The sequence below is a fragment of the Marmota marmota genome, unplaced genomic scaffold (genome assembly GCF_001458135.2).
Source record: "Marmota marmota marmota unplaced genomic scaffold, marMar, whole genome shotgun sequence".
Taxonomy (NCBI): domain Eukaryota; kingdom Metazoa; phylum Chordata; class Mammalia; order Rodentia; family Sciuridae; genus Marmota; species Marmota marmota.
Window position 1 is genome coordinate 7,281,021 of NW_026000243.1, and position 19,051 is coordinate 7,300,071.

General features: G+C 44.1%; 1 protein-coding gene across 2 annotated transcripts in view; it reads left to right on the forward strand.

Annotated features, from left to right (window-relative positions):
* The first annotated feature begins 6,378 nt into the window (after positions 1–6,378).
* Positions 6,379–19,051, forward strand: part of Adamts15 (ADAM metallopeptidase with thrombospondin type 1 motif 15) — a 26,765-nt gene continuing 14,092 nt past the window's right edge. The window contains exon 1 of one of the 2 annotated variants that reach the window (XM_015499058.2): positions 6,379–7,737. In XM_015499058.2, coding sequence (XP_015354544.1) covers positions 6,781–7,737 — 957 coding nt within the window. In that variant the 5' untranslated portion in view covers positions 6,379–6,780. Of the gene's footprint in view, positions 7,738–7,819; positions 10,245–19,051 lie in introns of those variants that run through there. The other variant, XM_048796064.1, reaches the window with a different exon arrangement.

A 19,051-nucleotide genomic window follows, 5' to 3' on the forward strand; every position in this document is an offset into this window, starting at 1 on the left:
ATACTTTCTAATTACAAGAGTCCCAAACAATGCTATTCACTCTTTGAGCTCAATATGTTGTTACTCATGATAATAAGAACATTCTTCCTCTTTCATGAATCAGGAATTCAAAATCCCAGGAGGCTGGGTTGTTTAGCTAACACCCCCAAATAAAACAACATCAAATTAGAGTTGAGGCTGGGTCCTGGCTTGCTGACCTGCAGTTTGGGCATTGAGCTAGGATATTTGCTTCTCCTAATCTCTCCATCATATAAGAACTTGGGTCTGGAACAGCTTTTCTGATTTTCAAGTACTAATAACTTGCCCTCTGTGGGAGAGGAGACTTTTCCTCCTTTTTGGGCACAGGCAGGTCTGGCTAAACTTCTAGAAGAATGGGTTTCTGAGAAGCTACAAATCTTCCAAAATTATGTAAATTTTTTTTGTGTGTGTATGTATCTGGATGTTTCTTCAGGCATGAAGTTCCACAGTGTTTATGACATTCTCCAAGATCCCCAAATGATTTAAGAATCATTGCATTGGAGCCGAGGTGATCCATGCTGATCTCAGTGAGTTGGGTCCCCTTAAGTGTCACAGTACACAGAAGTGAAAATGAATACAATAGAAAAATATGCTCTTATGATACCCATTAAATACTGTCCCTTTATTATGAGTTTTCTTTATGAATTCGCAGTAAACCAAGTCACTTAGGACCATCATGTTAATTGTTGATCCAAAGAAAGTACAGCTTAAAGGCAATTCACTGGATTCTTATAAATCACATTAAAACTAGATCTTTTTAAAAAGAATTTTATATACATCTTTTTAGTTGTATATGGACACAGTATCTTTATTTTATTTATTTTTTACCTTTATTTATTTCTGTGGTGCTGAGGATCACACCCAGTACCTCACATGTGCAAGACAAGTAAGTGCTTCACCACTGAACCACAACCCCAGCCCTAAAGTTATCTCTGGAGTATGTGTTCAAGAAGGATGAGAAGGGAATATGTAGAAGACTGGGAAGAGCATTGTATGGCTGGGAGGATGTAACGGCATGGATAGGTGAGTGAGGACGAGCAAATGAAGGTGGAAATGGGGTGGTCCGTGCCAGAAGAAAGGCAGCTGAGGTCTGGGAAGTCTTCAGGGCTGGAACTTAATACAAGTTGAGATTTTCAGTTTGAATCCTGCTTCTTACAATCAAACTGATTTCTTTTCAGTCATTCAAACTCTTTGGGCCTTAGGTTTTTTTCTTTCTTTTTGTTTTAGTTGTAGATGGACAAGATACCTTTATTTTATTTTTATTTTTATGTAGTGCTGAGGATTGAATCCAGTGCCTCATATGTGCTAGGCAAGTACTCTTCCACTGAGCCGCAACCCCAGCCTGGACCTTAGGTTTTCTTGGTCAAAGTGGAGATGTGAGTTCCTGTCCCACTATTCCTCTCCCCAAGTGTATTTGTGAGGACAAAGTGAGAGGATAAATTATCTCATTAATAAATCATATAATATGTATGTGTCAAGTGCTTATTAAGAAGAAGAATGGATTCTTAGGGGGAATGATAATTAGGGGGAATGATGAATTTTGTCTTGGAGCCTCATCTAATGTGGAGGAATCTAGAAGTGATCCTTTATCATTGTCTGGAGTGGAGCCTGAGGCTCAAGGTCAAGTTTGATCTTGAAAGTATTATTAGGATGCTGATGAGGAAGGGGAAAGGGGCATTTGAGATGAGTAGAGGATATAGAAGTTTGTTTGGCAGAAAAAAACTAGTGGTTTTCTAAATCCTTAGATAGGAGTGGAGGATTTAGCATTAATGTTGTCTCAGTTCTAGGCATTTCACTCTCAATTAGCACTAAGGTCAAAGGTGCATCTATATACTGAATGGCCAAGAGCCCTGAAGGGTGTGTTTGTGAAAAGTTATAAAATAAATGACTGAATTGGGGAATCTGAGATATGAGAGTAGGGGCTATTATTTAAAACTGTATAAGGGGGATTCAGGGTGGAAGGAGGAGATAGCTTGGAATTATTTATTGAGTTTGCCAAAGTCAAATAAGGACCCTTTATTCTGACCCTCTAGTGTTCAAGGGAATAAGCACAGAAGTTAAATATCAGAGGGACTTCTACCTGAATTCTAGCCCCAGAGTGGGGGAAAAACAGAGTGGGAGGCTGAAGGGGAAAAAAACAGAGTTAAATATTTCCTCTGAGAAATGAATAATGGACTCGGGCCCAGGACTATAATTCATGGGTGCTTAGATGAATCTCCAGATGCTTCAGCTGTCTCCACATCTAGAAAAAGATTGGCTAAGGGCTCTAGCAGTTGTGGTTGCCAGTGGATGATGGCGGCTCTGTAGGTTAACATTTGCTAAGCATTCCAAGAGGCTCCCCAAGGCCTGTGCCTGCTAGGTGTTGTCTGCTTTGACCATCTTTGTAGTATCGGTTCCATAAAGAGTGGATGAAACATATCTGGGACTTTTCAGGATCTTTCACATATAATGATAAAGAAAACATAAAGCAAAAAAATTGATAAATTGATAAATTCATAAACCGTTTTCATGTTGCTGTATAAAACCTGATTTAAATCCCAACATGGTAAGTCAATGATTTTTAATATCTGATGTGAGGAGTTGGGAGACTTCTTCCAACCACTTTCCTTTCCATTACAATCTTGCCTAGATTATAATGCCTGCCCCTGTAACCCCTACTTCTTTCTCCTTGATTTTTTTCTTTCATTTGGGAGATCCTCCTGAATGCTGATGTTACAGATTGGCAGAGGGCATTTGGCTTCAATAATGGTGAATCATCAGGATCTGAAAGAAGTAAAATCTCCCTCCCTCTGGCCTCAGTGGCCTTTGGGTGTTGATCTTCTGCCTGGAACCTCTTGAACCTAACAAGATCAGCTGAGTACTCAATACCTGTTTTGAGAACAGTCATGAAAACCAACATAAAAGGGGATGGAGACCTACTTTTGATGAGTTTCCTGGCCAGAGTGGCTGTAGCTGAGCTTAAGGGAAAGGGTTCAATGTTAAATTATTAGCAAAGGGCAAGCAAGTTTAAAGTGAACATGCCCATACTAGAAATGGAATACATACAAGCCAAAAGGAATTAGGAAAAGAAGGAACGACCAGAACTGTATGAGTTCAATCAAGTGTCATCTACAGACAGATATAGACAAGGTTGAGTGGGCCTCCTATGCAAGAGAAATGTCTTACATAGAGATATGCATCTAGAAATAGCAGCATGAAGCCACCAAGATAAGTTAACTTAGTTAGGACCAGGTGTTCAGGCAAAGAACAAAGAGAAAAGAGTTCATGAAATGAGTGAAGAGCTGACTGGATTGCCTTAGACAAGTCATTTTATCTCTCTGGACCTCAGATGCCTCAGTTCTGAAATGAGGTTTCTGGGCTTCGGGTGTAGGTGCTAGGCTAAGGTTTCTGTCAGAGAGGTGTAGGAAATAAATTGTTATGGGAGTAGTGTGTTAGGCCCTCAATTCCATGAGATAGCCTTATTCATTTTAGAGATGAAATATTTTGCCCAAGGTTTTACAAACTGTGAGTGACCAAGCTTCAAAACAGAAGTGGGTTGATTTATTCATTCAATATTCATAGGAGTCCCTTGTGTGCCCAGCACTGGGTCAGGCCCTGTATAATAGAGGAATAACTGAGACAGAATCCCCCTCTCATTCTAGCAGGGACTGGGGAAGGCATCAGTCAATGAAAAAGTAAAAATCCAAGCAAAAAATGGTTTTAGATAAAGATAAATTCTAGGGGCTAAATAAAGCATGCCATCTTCCTGATCTGGAATGGTCTTAGGTGTTATTGAGGCAGAGGATTCAGATACTGTTCTCTGACTAAAGACCTCCAACCTAGGATGATCCCTTCTCTTTTTTTGGGGGGTNTGTTGAATAGTATTCTTGAATATGATCCTCCATGTTCTTTTATTTGTTTGGTTGGTGTTTGTTTTGTATTTTGATACCAGGGATTGAACTCAGCAGGGCCACTTGACCATTGAGCCACATCCCCAGCCCTATTTTGTATTTTATTTAGAGACAGGGTCTCACTGAGTTGCTTAGTACCTCACCATTGCTGAGGTTGGCTTTGAACTCACGATCCTCCTGTTTCAGCCTTCCAAGCTGTGATCCTTTCTCTTTTGATAAGGATATCCAGAGTCCAAGAATCAGAGCAGTAACTGGAAATGGGAGTGTGGATCGTGAATTCTTTGACTTGAGGGCTTTCTGTACGTTATAGCAGCATATCTTTCCATCCTAATTCCTGGCTAGGAATCTCTGGTAAAAGTAATTGGATGGAACTACAGGTTCCCAAGGGGAAAGACAAGTGTGAAATAAGACAATGAGCACAAAACTCTTGGTGCAATGTTTAGCATACAGTAAGTGTGCAATACATGCTACAGCCTTTGAGTAAGTCCAGGTGGTCAGTCTTTGTGTTCAGGGATGAGATCAGTTGGGCTGTGAGACCAAAGTACTTGGATGGAGATGGGGCTTCCTTTTCCTGGACCTGTGATCTTGATTGACACCCTGGAGGCCTTCCCTGAATCCATTCATCAGAGTGAAAGTAAAATGTGTTTGGAAAATTTGTAACCTGCCATTAAAACTGCTGGGTGTAGGAAACAATTGCTTGCCCTTAGTAAGTGACTTATGATTGCTCTTGGTTGTTTGAGTTGTTCTTTAATTACAGTCCTTCTTTGAATACTCAAACATACAGGGCCTTTATAAACTAGAACTCCCTCTCTCTCACACACAATCCTCCCATATGTGTACTCTCCTTTTCATTTACAAAGTATAAACACCCAACTCTTACTCATTCACATCATGAATTTCAATTCTTCCTGCCTCAATTAAGGAGGGGCCCTAGTAGAGTTCAGTACATCTGTACTGTCTTCCTGTTCCAAGGCCCAAGGGGTTCTTCCAAGAGTGAATCCTTATGGGGAGAAGATAATGGACAGAAAGTACACTTCATTAATGGACTAGACCCAGCTTTCTCTTTTCTTCAGCACTAGAGTGGTCTACTTGAGCAGACACTTCTTTAAAAAAACAACAACTCCCAAATTCTTCCAATCTGCCCCTCTTTTGCTTAAAATCATTGCACATCCCCTCTTCTGTTTCCCCCATTAGGTTCTTGAAAGATTTTCTAGGCATCAGGAGAGACTAAAAAAGTCTCCTTCCTCTCCTTTCCTTTCTTGTCAGAGAATTAAGTGAATTCTACGAGAGAGGTAAGGAGAAACTTGGGCTCTTGAGCCATTAATGGTCTTCTACAAACTAGATGGGAATTTATGGCACTGTTGTGTATTCTCAACCTGTTACATACTTGACTTCCCACTCCAGTGCCCTATCACTTGGTCAAGGATCAAATGGGACAATCTTATGGAGGATGAACTGCCTGGTTTTCCTACTGTCCATCAAACCCTGAGCCCTTCCCTGGCAGGAAGACACCCTTTCTCTTGTCCCTGCAGCCCCAGCAACTGCTCTCTATATCCTCTCTGCAAACAGGGGTGCTAATTAATGTTTACCAAGACCTCAATCTCTCCTCTTCAATTTTGATTGGAAGCATTTGCTACACAACAGTATGAATTTCAAGTGTGATGTTCCTGAATGGGGAGATGCAGAATAGCTGGCCATTTAGTGTCTCCATTTATTTCCACCTCCCTCTGTTATCTTTTCTGGGAGCTGTGAAATCTTAGGGGAAGGTTGGCTCAAGACCATAGACAATAATCAAATGACTAGGAAGTGATGGGTTTGGGGTATTTATCAATTTTGCTTTAAAATATAAATTATTTAATTGCAAGTTTATGTATTTTATTAATAATGACCATGTTTAACAGCTGACTAGAAAAATGCCTGAACATTTAGTGGTCTGTACTAGCTATTCAGCACACCACTGCCCCCAGGGCAGACCTTGGGCCTGGGAAGCTCTGGGTTCCACACGGGCTCTCCTTGTTTCTTGAAAGTTGCTCTTCTGACAATAGGATATTTATAGGGGTGTGTGTAGCGGGTAAGGGGATTCTGGGTCTTTCAGGGTACTCTGTACTTAAGAAACAGCAGGGACTTTGCAACAGAAGGAAGAGGTGGGTCTGGGAGAGAGGTCAGTGGTGTCTTCATTCTTAATTCCTAAACCCAGCTGCCTTGAGGTTTATAAAGGCTAAAATTGGAGGATGCACAGATGTCCACCAGCGACAGAAGTAACTGATGTTACTGGCACGGGGTATAACCTAGGGCAAAATGCGAATCGAGACACCAGCACTGGTTTCCCTGGCCAGCCCACGCCTCCGCCTCAGCTAAACGCCACTCCCTCCCAGCCAAATGGCTCTCGGCTCTGGAGGCGGGACCGAGTTCTTCGGTGGCCCCTGGAGGCCCGGGGCTGCGAGCTCTGGGAGGCTGGGAGGGTTGAGAGGGGAGGGGCGCTGACTGGGCAGTCCAGAGAGGAGGGGGCCTTTAATAGGCTCGCCCAAAGCCTGGTTCGCTGCGCTGCGAGTGGCTGCTGTTGCGAGAAGCAGCCCGACACCTCCCGCCAGTTCTCCGCTGCAAATTTTCGTCCTTGCACTTGACAGCGATTGTACTTAAGCTCCCAGGGCGCTCTTTGCTGGAAGGCACAGGTAGGAGGCGCAGGCTGCCGGGTGCACCCTAGCTGTTCTGGGAGGAGTCTCCCTGCCTTGGTTGGCTCTCCTTTCAGGGAGCTGCTGGCTGTCCCGAAGCGTTGGTGGTTTTGGTGTGTAGGCTGCAAAGAGACCGTGCAGGCGGCGGGGAAGTCGGGCCGAGCCCCTTTCTAGAGTACGTCTGTGCGCTGCTCGGCGCCATGCTTTTGCTGGGCATCTTAACCTTGGTTTTCGCCGGGCGACCTGCTGGCAGCTCCGAGCCAGAACGGGAGGTGGTCGTTCCCATCCGACTGGACCCGGACATCAACGGCCGCCACTACTACCGGCCGGGCCCCGAGGACTCCGGGGAGCAGGGACTGATTTTTCAGATCACAGCATTTCAGGAGGACTTTTATCTACACCTGACGCCGGATGCTCAGTTTCTGGCTCCCTCGTTCGCCACTGAGTATCTGGGCGTCCCCCTCCAGGGGCTCACCGGCAGCTCTCTAGACCTGCGACGTTGCTTCTACTCCGGGAACGTGAACGCCGAACCAGATTCGTTTGCCGCTGTTAGCCTGTGCGGGGGGCTACGTGGAGCCTTCGGCTACCGAGGGGCCGAGTATGTCATTAGCCCGCTGCCCAATGCCAGCGCGTCGGCGGCGCAGCGCAGCAGCCAGGGCGCACACCTTCTCCAGCGTCGGAGTGCCCCCGGCGGGCTTTCCGGAGACCCCACCTCTCGCTGTGGGGTGGCATCGGGCTGGAACCCCGCCATCCTTCGGGCCTTGGACCCTTACAAGCCGCGGTGGACAGGCTTGGGGGAGAGTCACAGCCCGCGCAGGTCCGGGCGCGCCAAGCGCTTCGTGTCTATCCCACGCTACGTGGAGACGCTGGTTGTGGCGGACGAGTCAATGGTCAAGTTCCACGGCGCGGACTTGGAGCATTATCTGCTGACGCTGCTGGCCACCGCGGCGCGACTCTACCGCCATCCCAGCATTCTGAACCCCATCAACATCGTTGTAGTCAAGGTGCTGCTTCTTGGAGACCGTGACACCGGGCCCAAGGTCACCGGCAATGCAGCCCTGACTCTGCGCAACTTCTGCGCCTGGCAGAAGAAGCTGAACAAAGTAAGCGACAAGCACCCCGAGTACTGGGATACCGCCATCCTCTTCACCAGGCAGGTGAGTCAATCTGTCACCTCTTTGGAACCAGTTAGCCCTATTCTCTTAGGGTTACTGCCTTTAGCTCTCCAAATCCCCTTTGTGCTGTGCAGTACCCCCAAATTTGAATTCCGTTTATCTCTTCCGACTCCAACTTTGAAACTTCCAGGAAGAGCCCTCTCCTAGGCTCTGCAGAGGTCCTGCTCTCGTGCTTCAGGGCGGTTGGAGGAAAGCCTACTTTTTCCGAAGGTGTTGGCCTGACGCGGCCAATCAGCGTCTCCCGGATCAATCGCTGAGGGGCTGGAACCCAGGAAGTTGCCGCCCCGGAGCCGCAGTTTGTTTTCAAAGCCGATAGGAGGCGCTTTGAGGATGGCGCTGGAGAGGGCGGGAAAGCCCGCCAGTCTTGTATAGGGCATCTAAGTTCTCTCCGACACCACCTCAGAGGGTTCCTTTCCCTGGCTGTAGAACTGGAAGATGATCCAAGGTCAGCGTCTGCTACATTTCTCGCGGGTAACATGTTATCCTCTCTCTGTCCTGGGGCAGGAAAACCTGGATTGGGACAAAGGGCATCACTGGCTTATTTTATGGGTTGCAGAAAAAGGTCTGACTCAAGTAGGTAGTGCCAGGAGCATCCCTTCTTCATTGCTGCTTCTTCCATATCCTTCTCTGCTGGACCTTGTTGAGGGCTTGCAGTTCATTCTGAGCAGGCATTTTAGTAGGGCACTTGTTTGAGGCTGGGAGTGTTTCACTTGGAGCTGAGCTGGGAAAACGGCTTATTAGCAGAGGGTGACCCATTTGCCCAGCTGGATGCTGTGGAGCAGAGCAGAAAGGATCGCTCAGGTACTCAGCTTCGGAACTCACTAAAATTCCTAGGACTGCACTTGAGTGCAGGACTCTAACAGCTTCTGCCTTATTGCAGTGGAAGTGATATGAGCTTAGTCAAGGGACTCCAGCTGTAGGGTTGGAAAGATACTGAATATTGGGATTAGAAATATGGACCCAGACCAGGAAAGCAGCTCTGCCTTTTTCAGGTCTTTACCTGATATTCTATCTCAAAGAAGCTATGAATCTGTGAACATTTAGATTCATAGGCGTTGACATGCTTGGGCACTGTAAAGTTTTGGGATTATTGAAATTTCTTAAATACAAGAGGCTGGGAGGAAAAGGGCCAACCAAATGACCTGCATCTTCTGATTTTGGGGGCTGTAACTTGAATCTGTGCCTCGCTCTTGTTTTGTCATTATCATAACCACAGCATTCTGGCGATGGCACAGAATCCTTGGTTACCTCTGGGGCTCTTGCTCTTTACTGTTTCCAAATGGCCACTCAAAGCTGGTCTGGCGCCCACGGGCTGGAGCTGGAGTCTTCCACAGTAACCCATTTGGCAGAGCTAGGCCCTTCCTGGAGTTGAACTTCCTACTTTCCCAGCCTTCTTCTCCTCCCACCACCTGGTTTCTCTAGGGAGGTCTTTGGCCTGGAGTCTTGTTTCCTTGTGCTCATTCTTCCAACTGAGGTCTGTTGAGCTGCCACTGCCCAGCCCCTGCAAGTACTGCCTGAGTCATGGGGAAACTGCAAAGGAGATGGCTTCAGCTTCTGCACACAGACCAGTTCTGCAGTCAGATTTTTGGGAGGAAATAAAGCAAAGGCCAAGAACAGGCTATCTTAATGGGGAAAGCATCTGTTGCCCCATCCGCTATCCAGGATGCCACTGTGGAGGTCACTCACAGCCTCTAAATTAATAGACCTCAATCTCCTCTTAGTGATTAAGGCTGACTTTTGGAACCAGCCCCAGGAAGAGAAGTCCTGCTGGGAATCTGGGCCATGCCATCAGAAGAATCGAGCCTTTTGAAGAAGAAGCTATCAAACAGCATGACAGCTTCTGTTTTTCAGTGGTGTGCTAGACCCCCAGGGGGCTATGTTGTCTGTGCATAATGGGTACAAGATGCATGACCACTTGGGTCAGAAGCAGTGATGTGCAACATGTGACTTTTGGAAGCTGTTTTCCCATTAGGCGTCTAGAGGGCAAAGCCAGAGAGCGGGGAGGCTGTGTTGGCAGGTCCATTATCAAGGTATGTGTGTTATGCTTTGGGGTAAACATCTCTCCCCACCTCCTCTCCAGCACAGACTTTAGGGCCTGCTGCATTCTCAGAGTCTTAGCAACTTCTCATTCTTGAATTCCCCAGGGATAGGTACAGTATTGGATGAGAACATGAGCATACAGCTGCTCTTTCTAGACTAAGGCAGATGTGGTTCCTTCCAGGATCCTTAACTGTCTGGAAGGGAGAGTACACTGATCATTCAACAAGCATTTTGACAGTTTGAGGAGTAAAGATTCAGAGAAAGTTCATGGAGAAAGGACGCACATCTGATTTTGCAGAGCAGTCAGCTTCCAGGCTCATAACAACGGGATGAGGTCAGCCCAGGACTGGAACGAGGATCTGCCGAGAATTAGAGCCAGAGTCTTTCTCATTTGTTTCTGTGAGGAGAAGTTTCTTTGGCTTCTTGTTACACCCTGCAGCAGGTGCCAGGTATTTACTATTGAGACTTCTCTATCTTTAGGTTCAATTGCTCTGCTATTTTGGTAATCCTTTGTGGTATAATGGTTTCCATTCATTTATTTGTGCATTCTCTTAGTACTGATTGAGCATCTGCAAATAGCAGATACTACCCTGGGTTGTGGAGCTACACATATTAATAAGGTGTGGCCTAGGACCCCCAGGAATTAAATGTGTGGCATGAGGCAGCTAATTACAATAGGGTGTGCTAAGTGCCAGGACAGAGAATGGAGCCTTCCCTGTGGGAAGCTGCATGGGGGGACATTTTCCTACCCATGAGCTAAGGATACTCTTCAAGGGGCTATGCTGCAGGAAAAGCAACAGAACTGGGAGGTTGTGGGAATTGGGAGGAAGCTTGTTTTCTATGTTGTAGGATACCCTCTACTCTCTTCTATATCCATTTTACTATAATTTGTGACATTTCCTTTTTTGAGATGATTTCATTTCCATTTAAAATTTAAAAATATTTTTTTCTTTTTAAGAATTATATTGGTATGTTAAAATTAAACATATAGTGAGATTTGTTGTTGCATATTTGTACATATACAATATAACCATATAATTTAGCCAATATAATTTCTCAGTATTTCTCCTTTCCCTTCCTTTTCCCCCATTCTCTTTTCTCTATTCTACTGATCTCCTCTTTGATTTTCATGAGAGCCACCCATCCCTTCTTTTCCTTTTCGGCTTCCACATAAGAAAGAAAACAAATGAACTTTGGCCTTCTGATTTTGGCTTATTTTGCTTAACATAATGCTCTCAAGTTCCATCCGTTTTCCTGCAAATGACATAATTTCATTCATCTTTATGGCTGTCATTTTCATTTATTTTTGAAAATGATTTGCAATTTATGGTTTTTCTGCCTGCTTACTGTCATTTCTTTTCTTTTTTTTTCTGTTATGCTTACCTTTCCTTCTTTCTCTTTTGAGATTATCATGAGGGCTTTTCCTCTGAGTTTCTTCATTCATACTCTGACTAGTCCCCTCACAATCTCAAGCTTGGAACGGATCTTGTGTTGGCCTTGAGAAATCCCAATGTGTTATAGAGGGATGTTCTATATGGTGCAGAGCAGAATAGCATTCTGAAACCTCATATAAAATAGAGGTCAGAGCTTTCTTTTTTTTAAAAAAAAATTTTTCAGATGTTGATGGACCTTTATTTTATTCATTTATTTATATACGGTGCTGAGATTTGAACATAGTGCCTTACATGTGCTATAAGAACTCTGTCACTGAGCCACAACCCCAGCCCAACAATGCTTTTTAAAATAAGGCACATGCAATAGGGTGGGGCATTTAAAATTCAGATTAAAAAATACGAGTACTAAAATGATGATTTGCAGGATGATAAAGAAGAATCCAGCAAATGACACATTTAATTTTTCTTTATGGTTGAATAGAAAACCATTGTGTATATATAACTCATTTTCTTTATCCATTCTGTTGATGGGTACCTAGGCTGCTTCCAAAACTTGGCTTTTGTGGATTGTGTTGTTGGTAAATGTATGGAACTGGAGAACATCATGATAAGTGAATCAAGCCAGACTCAGAAAGTCAAGGCCCAAATTTCTCTCATACATGAAAGCTAGAGAGAAAAAAGGAGTAAAAAAGGGGATCATGTGGAAATAAAAGATCAGTAGAGAAGAATCAGGGACCAAGGGAGAAGAAGGTGTTAAGGAGAGGGGAACAACTGGGGAATGAAGTTGACCAAATTATGCTATGTTCATGTTTGGATACATCACAACGAATTTCATTTTCATGTATAACTATAATAAACCGATTAAAAATAAACAAATAAGTAGAATGAAGACCAGTAGAGTGGAGGAAGGGAGTCAGTAGAGGAAGGAGGGGAGGTAAAGAAGAAGTACTGGGAATTGAAATGGAAAAAAAAAATCATGATTTCATCAGGATTTTTTAAAAGTCAGGCCTTGGAAGATATTAGAAGAGAGGTCCCTCTGAAGATTTGGTATTTAATAATTTGTCATTCTTGGGCATTCATGGAAATGCACCATCACTCCTGGGAGGGAGAGAGAATGGGAAAAAGAGAGGAATGAGTAGAATATGATTATTCCCGTCTTGTAGGGTGAGTACTGTCTTCATCCTTTCCCTACACCAAATAAGTAAGCCTTATATTAACAGCAGAAGATAAGAAGAGTTGGAGGGAATCTTTTTTTTTTTTTGGAGTTGTCCAGATCAGACTCAAGTCCCTAGACTCGAGGATTATCCTTCCTCAGCCACCTGAGTAGCAGGGACTACAAGAACATGCCACCTTGCCTGGCTTCTTTCTTTCTTTGTAAACTGCTGGTTCAATTAAAAAGTCAAGTGAGATTTTCTTCTTAGGTCTTGTTCTCCACCTTCCTTTGAACTTCTCTGTGGTTGTTTGTTTGTCTTTCCCTCCCTTTCTTGGCACTCCCCCCTGTCTTGTCTTGTCACCTTGATTTGGTCATTGGTGCAGTGGGAAGAACTCAGGCTTGGAGTCAGGGAGAGCTTTTTGAGTCTCTGCATTTGAACTTCCTAGCAATGGACATTGAATGAGTCAGCTGTTTGAACTTCACTTTCCTTGTCCTTAGAATGAGGCAGACGATGATGACACGCCACCTAACTCATGGGGCTCTTTCGAGGATGAATTACTGAGTAGTCCAGAATAGACACCCAATGATGGCAGCTATTATTATCACTGCTAGTTGCTCAGGATATGTTTCTTGTTGTTGAATTATTACCTTCAGGTCTCTTGCCAGAATGTAATTTTGGGATAGCCCTGATTTAAAGCATTCTGTCTCATTGCCCTTGCAAGTATACACCACACTTATCTGATTGCATATTCCTCTGTGTCTAAACTATGACTGCCAGCATTTGCCAATCTGCTGATTTAAGGCAGGGACCTTTTTATGTTTCTGTAGACCTTACACAGATCCCTGTATCTCATGGAGCAGTAAGTGTACATGGAAGAATTATGTAGGCAAGAGTGCAAGGACCTGCCTATGGTTGTGGGTGCCTAGGTGGTTTGTGTCCCTGCCTGGGGCTCATTAATCCAGCTTTCAGGCTGTCAGGCTGCAGGGTTGGGAGAAGGAGTCTTTGGTTCTTCTGGCATTTCTTCTTGGCTCCTAGCCATTGGGTTTTGTCTTGGGGAAAGGCAGGGCCCCGGAGAGGAACATGTTGAATCTACCCTGGAGTCAGCAGACAGGGTGCACAGCACGGATGCGGTCAGTGTGTTAATGCAGATATGGGGCAAGGAGCCAGGAGCTTGCTCAACCAGCACCATAGCAGCAGTGGCAGAGTGCGCTTGCCCTTAATCCTGCTGCTTTTCTCTACCCAGGACTCCCCTGTCTTGTTCCAGCACAAGCTTGAGCTCTGGGGAGGGGCACTATGAGATGGGCAGTCTTTCTGTCTTGAGATTCCTTAGCCCCTTCATTCTTGGATCAATGCACACCAGAAGAAGCAGGAGTCCTGGCTAGAGCTCAGCCCCTAGGCTATATTGCCCAGATTTCAACCCTCACTGAGCCTCCATCTTCTCTGTCTAAACTGAGACTCCCTGTATACAGAGCTAATTACCTTATCTGTCTTTTTTATAAAATGGGACCTAATAATGGCACCTCCCCCTAATGCTATTATGCAGATTAAATGAGCTAATTCAGGTAAAATGTTTGGAGCACTGCCTAGCACAAAGTAACAACTCAATAAATGTTAGCCAACATCCTTACATTTGGTAGGTACTCTTTCTTTTATTTTTTAAAAATTTATTTTAATTAGATATATATGACAGCAGAATGAATTTTGATTCATTGTACACAATTGCAGCACAACTTTCCATTTCTATGGTTGTATACAATGTAGTGTTGCACCATGTGCAGTTATACATGTACCTAGGGTAATGATGTCCATCTCATTCCAAAGTCTTTCCTACACCCCATCCCCCTTCCCCACCCCATCCTCCATTTTCCCCAGGTCCCCCCATTATGGATCAGCATCCATTTATCAGAGAGAACATTTGGCCTTTGTTTTTTTTGGGATTGGCTTACTTCACTTAGGGTAAGTACTTTTTCTTTAAGTGGTACTTTCCAGAGAAAATGTATTCTTCCTGCAAGCTTTGGCTGCTTCTTCTTACTCATTGAGGTAATTCTTGTTGTTTTATTTACTTCAGGCTCTTGCAATAATACCATTTTGTGCATCTGGAGGGTTTTATGTGCCAGTGAAACCTAATCTGCTAATAGAAGCAAATGACCTTCTAGACTATACTATCTTCTTCTTCTACACCGGGCGGCCTGAGTTACATTGCCCAGGAACTGAATTCCTAGATTTAATTTTTCTAGAAAAGTGAAACCTTTCCAACCTTGGGGATTATAAACAAATGGATCTTGGGCTGAACAAGAAAACACAGCAAAAAGTAGCAGAAATTCATATGTGAAACAAGTTAAAGGGTCACTGTTAATACTAGCAAGGGTTCTTTCACCAGTAATTATGGTATCCTGACAAGTGAAGTAAGACTTAGAGCAAATAACCGTTGCTAGTTTGGCTTAGGTGTGGATTCAAGACCCCATTCTTCACTTAATAGCTTCGAGGCCTTGGGCCTGTGATATCAACTCTTTGAGACTCAGTTTCTTCATCTGCAAAATGAGAATGGAGTTCTGAAGTTCTGTGAGTATAATACTTAGATGCTGTAATGTGGCCCTGACTTCCTGTATCGAGCAGGAAGTAGATTACATGGAATGTATATATTTTCTGCCACATTAAAAAAATTAATGTGCTTGATTTTATAATGTGTCTCTCCATGTCTCTGAAAACTTTGAACATCTCAGGACACACATGGGAAATGTGTGGATGTGAGAAGGAGGCCTGAAGGGAGTTGGGAGGAGTTGTAGAGGGGGTGTATAGAGAGCAACATTGGTAAATAGGGATTGACCCTGCTGCAAATTGTTATCCTTATTTATTTAAGTTGTGACTCTAATCTAAATTATTTTATAAGAAGGGACAGTTAGGAAAGAATAGTTCAGGAGGTTTAGGTTTTTGCCCAAGTTGATTTTTGGGTCTTTTGGAAAAGAGCTGTGACTATAAGAAAAATTACAGGGGCTGGACTGGGAAATGCCTATATCCTATACCCTCCAGGCAGGAGGAACCAGAAGAGTTTCTATTTTTTGGAGACCAGTTCTCTAGCTGAAGAGGCTGAGGCAATTTGAGTGCCTCAGAGTTCATTCCAGAAGGGTGGAGGCATTCATTGCCATAAATGAGGCACAACTGGGCCCCTGTACAAGAGCCTGTGGGCGTTCAAAGAACTAGGGCTGAGCAGTTCTTCATTTCCATCCCTGACTGGGGAAAGAGGGACAGGCAGATCTTCTGACCCCAACAGTGCATCTTCCCACCATGAAAACACCCATTACTACCTGACAGCTGCTCTCTGCTATGTTCTTACCCACAGGAACTTTTTTGGCTCTTTTCCTGTTACTCTTGTTTGATCCAGCAAAACCCAGATTTCTTGATGGAAAGAACAGGTTGCTCCTGGCTGGGAAGGGCCTGCAGCTGCATGTTTTTGCTTCAGAGAGAATCTGCCCTCCATGAGAGCGAGGACACTTTGGCTTTAAGGACTTCCTACCAGTGGAGGCAGGCTGCAGGGCTGTGTGGACTCTCTCTCTCTGGCCTGCTCAGGATGAGGGGCTAGCACTCTTCTTGCTAGCAGGGACAGGAGCGACTGTCACTTTTCTGTGAGTTAGTGATTTCCACTCTGACATGGGTCAGAAGACAAGAGGCTCCTTATTGTTCTTTCCATTGTAAAAGTACATCATTCTGTGTGTTCCTTTTATAGCCTACCTGGTCAAAAGGGACTTAGTACTGTAGAATGGGAGAAGGAGAAGAGACCTAAGGGACCGATCACTATGAGTTCTAATGGAAGATTGACCCTTCTTCAGAGTTGGAAACTGAGGCCCTGAGGAGACTTGGCCAAAGTCTACTTAATTATGGAGCTAGGACTGGAATCCAGGCTTCTTGGCTCTTATTCCTGTGCTCTCTGTCTTGCATGAAGCCAGTGGTGAGTGTGCAGTGTGGCCCAGAAGCCACAGATGCACCTGTCATAAACTCTGCTATAGGCTCCAATGACCACACTAGAATATCCAGAGATGACCACCTTTGCACAATGGGATCCCGTGCTCTAGTATGTGGGGACATATGGCCCTGTTTCTACTCTCTTCCTTCTTCACTATGCCATGGCATGTGAAGTCTTCATCCTTTCCTTCCTCATTTTCCTTGTTCCCTTCCTTCACAGCTGGTCTGTGATCCTGAGCACATTCCATAATCTGCTACTCTGGTAAACTTCTCAAGTTTGACATTGATTGTATTCCAGGATTAGAGCGCTGGGGGGAAAGAACTTTTGGGAGAGTGGATCTTTGAAGAGAAGAAGGGGATTAGGAAAGGAAGGGAATTTGAGGTCCACTGTGGGGTTCCTGGAAGTGGAAGAAGTGCACTGTGCAAACAAGGGCAGTTGAACAAAGGTAGGGCATGCACGGTGCCCGTCACTGACTCTGGCACACACTGGGTTCAGGCTGGTCACCCTCGTGGAGCTTTGGCCAGAAGAACTGTTAACTCATTAGGAGGTGTGACTATCACCTGACGGTGGGAAGCCAAGTTTGACTGCTCAGGTGATAAACTTCTGAGTGCTTTGGATTAAATTTTGCTGATTTTCTGTACTATGACCACTTTTCCTCCCATGCCCTGCTAACTCTGCAGCTGCCCCACCTCCCCCAGGTCAGCATATATATGCAGGAGTGCAAGCTGGCATGCACATACACACACATACATACACACTCATACAGACACACAGCCCCCAAGAGGAACAAAATTGAGAACCACACTGTGTGTGTGTGCTCATATAACCAACCCGCTTGGCTCCCAAAGGAGAATGACACAGCTCTTTCTCCTGAGCTAATGCTAATGCTCGGGAGTGCTGAGCAATTAACTGTGATGTGGTGGAAAGGCTAATGAGTTCCCAGTCATATGGACCTTCAGTGCATTTAAAAAAATGAATTAAATGTGACCTTTTAATTTTATTCTTTTTTTATTATTGCATTGTAATTATACACAATAGTGGGATTCATTGTTCCATATTCCTACATGCACAAACATAATTTGGTCAATTTTATTCCTCAATAATCCCCCCTTTCTTTCCCTTTCTCTCTTTCCCTGGCCCTCTGCCTCTACCCTATTGGTTTCCCTTGTATTTTCATGAGCTTCCCCCTTTTTCCTTTTTTTATTTTTCTTTTTAGCTTGTAAATTATAAGAGGAAAGCCCATTGACTTCTTGAGTTTGGTTATTTCACTTAACACTCTCAGGTTGCATCCACATCCTGTAAATGACATAAGTTTGTTCTTCTTTATGGCTCAATAGAACTCCATTATATATAAAATGCCACATTTTTCTTATCCATTCATCTGTTGCTGGATACCTAGGCAGATCCCATAATTTGGCTACTGTGACTTGTGCTACTATAAACATGGGTATGCTTTTATCACTGTAGTATGCTGACTTTAATTCTTTAGAATAAATATTGAGGGGTGGAATAGCTGGATCATTTGGTACTTCCATTCCCAGTCTTTTGAGGAACTTCTGTACTCAGTGCATGTTTCTGCTCTGTGACATGAGCCTCTCTGAGCTTCAGTTTCTTGGTCTGTGATAATCAGTCATTATTTCAGTGGAATGTTGTGAGGATTAGACCAGGTCATGCATATAAATTTCATGCATGGTGTCATCAGTTAGTAAATCATGGACATGATTAGCTATGATCACGAGCCTCAATTCCTACTTTGCCAAAGAGGTATAATAACCTCTTTGCCTCCTGACACTGTTGTGAGGATTGAATGCATGTTATTTTTCCTTCACATGATAGAATGCCCTACATATTCCAGGCAGCCATGTGATAAAGAGTATGCCCATGTCACAGATTCAATACATGTCTTTTCAAGGGGAACAGAATGGACATGAGGGTCTTACCTTATTTCCAACTCCTGGGTTCTTAAGGCCTCTAGATTGCATCACTGACCTATAGTGCTCGGTGTGTTCCTTGAATTATTCACTCCAGGAGCCCCATTTTGCCCTTCAGCATCCCCCGGGAAATACTTCCTACCAGGATGTGCTGCTGGAAGCCCTAGTTTATTTTCTTTTTTTAATAAATTATATTTTTGTTAGTGCACTATAGTTATATATTCTATATATTCTAGTGGGGTTCATTGTGACATATCCATATATGCATATAACATAATTTGCTCCATTTCATTCCCCAGTACTTCCTCTTTCTCTTCTCTCCTCCCTCCTCCTGATCCCCTTCCTCTACTCTATTGGTCTTTCTTCTGTTTATTTTTTTTTTAAAGTTGGTACATTATAATTATACATAAAAGTGGGGAAAGCCCTAGTTTCTGCAGCAAGTTAAGCTTCAGTATAAAAAGAGGGAACTTCCTGCTTAGGTGATGATTTATTTGTCTTTTCTTCCCAACAGCCCTTAATCCCATGGTTCCTTTAGCTTCGGTAGACATTCTGTATGTAGGTGGTAGCTCTTTCCCACCTTACCCTGCTTCCTCCCAGTCCAGGGAAGATAAATCTCTGGCATGAGCAGCTCCTTCACTGGTAACAGTTTGAGAATATGAGCTTAATTCATAGTTGTCCAAAGGAGTCACTCAGCAAGGACCAAAGCTGGCTCTGGATGGGGCATGTGGTTGCCTTCCACCCCTACCTGCCTCAGGGAGTCATGACCAGAGCCTCACTTGACTGTGGGAGTTGCAATATATATATATATCTGTCTCT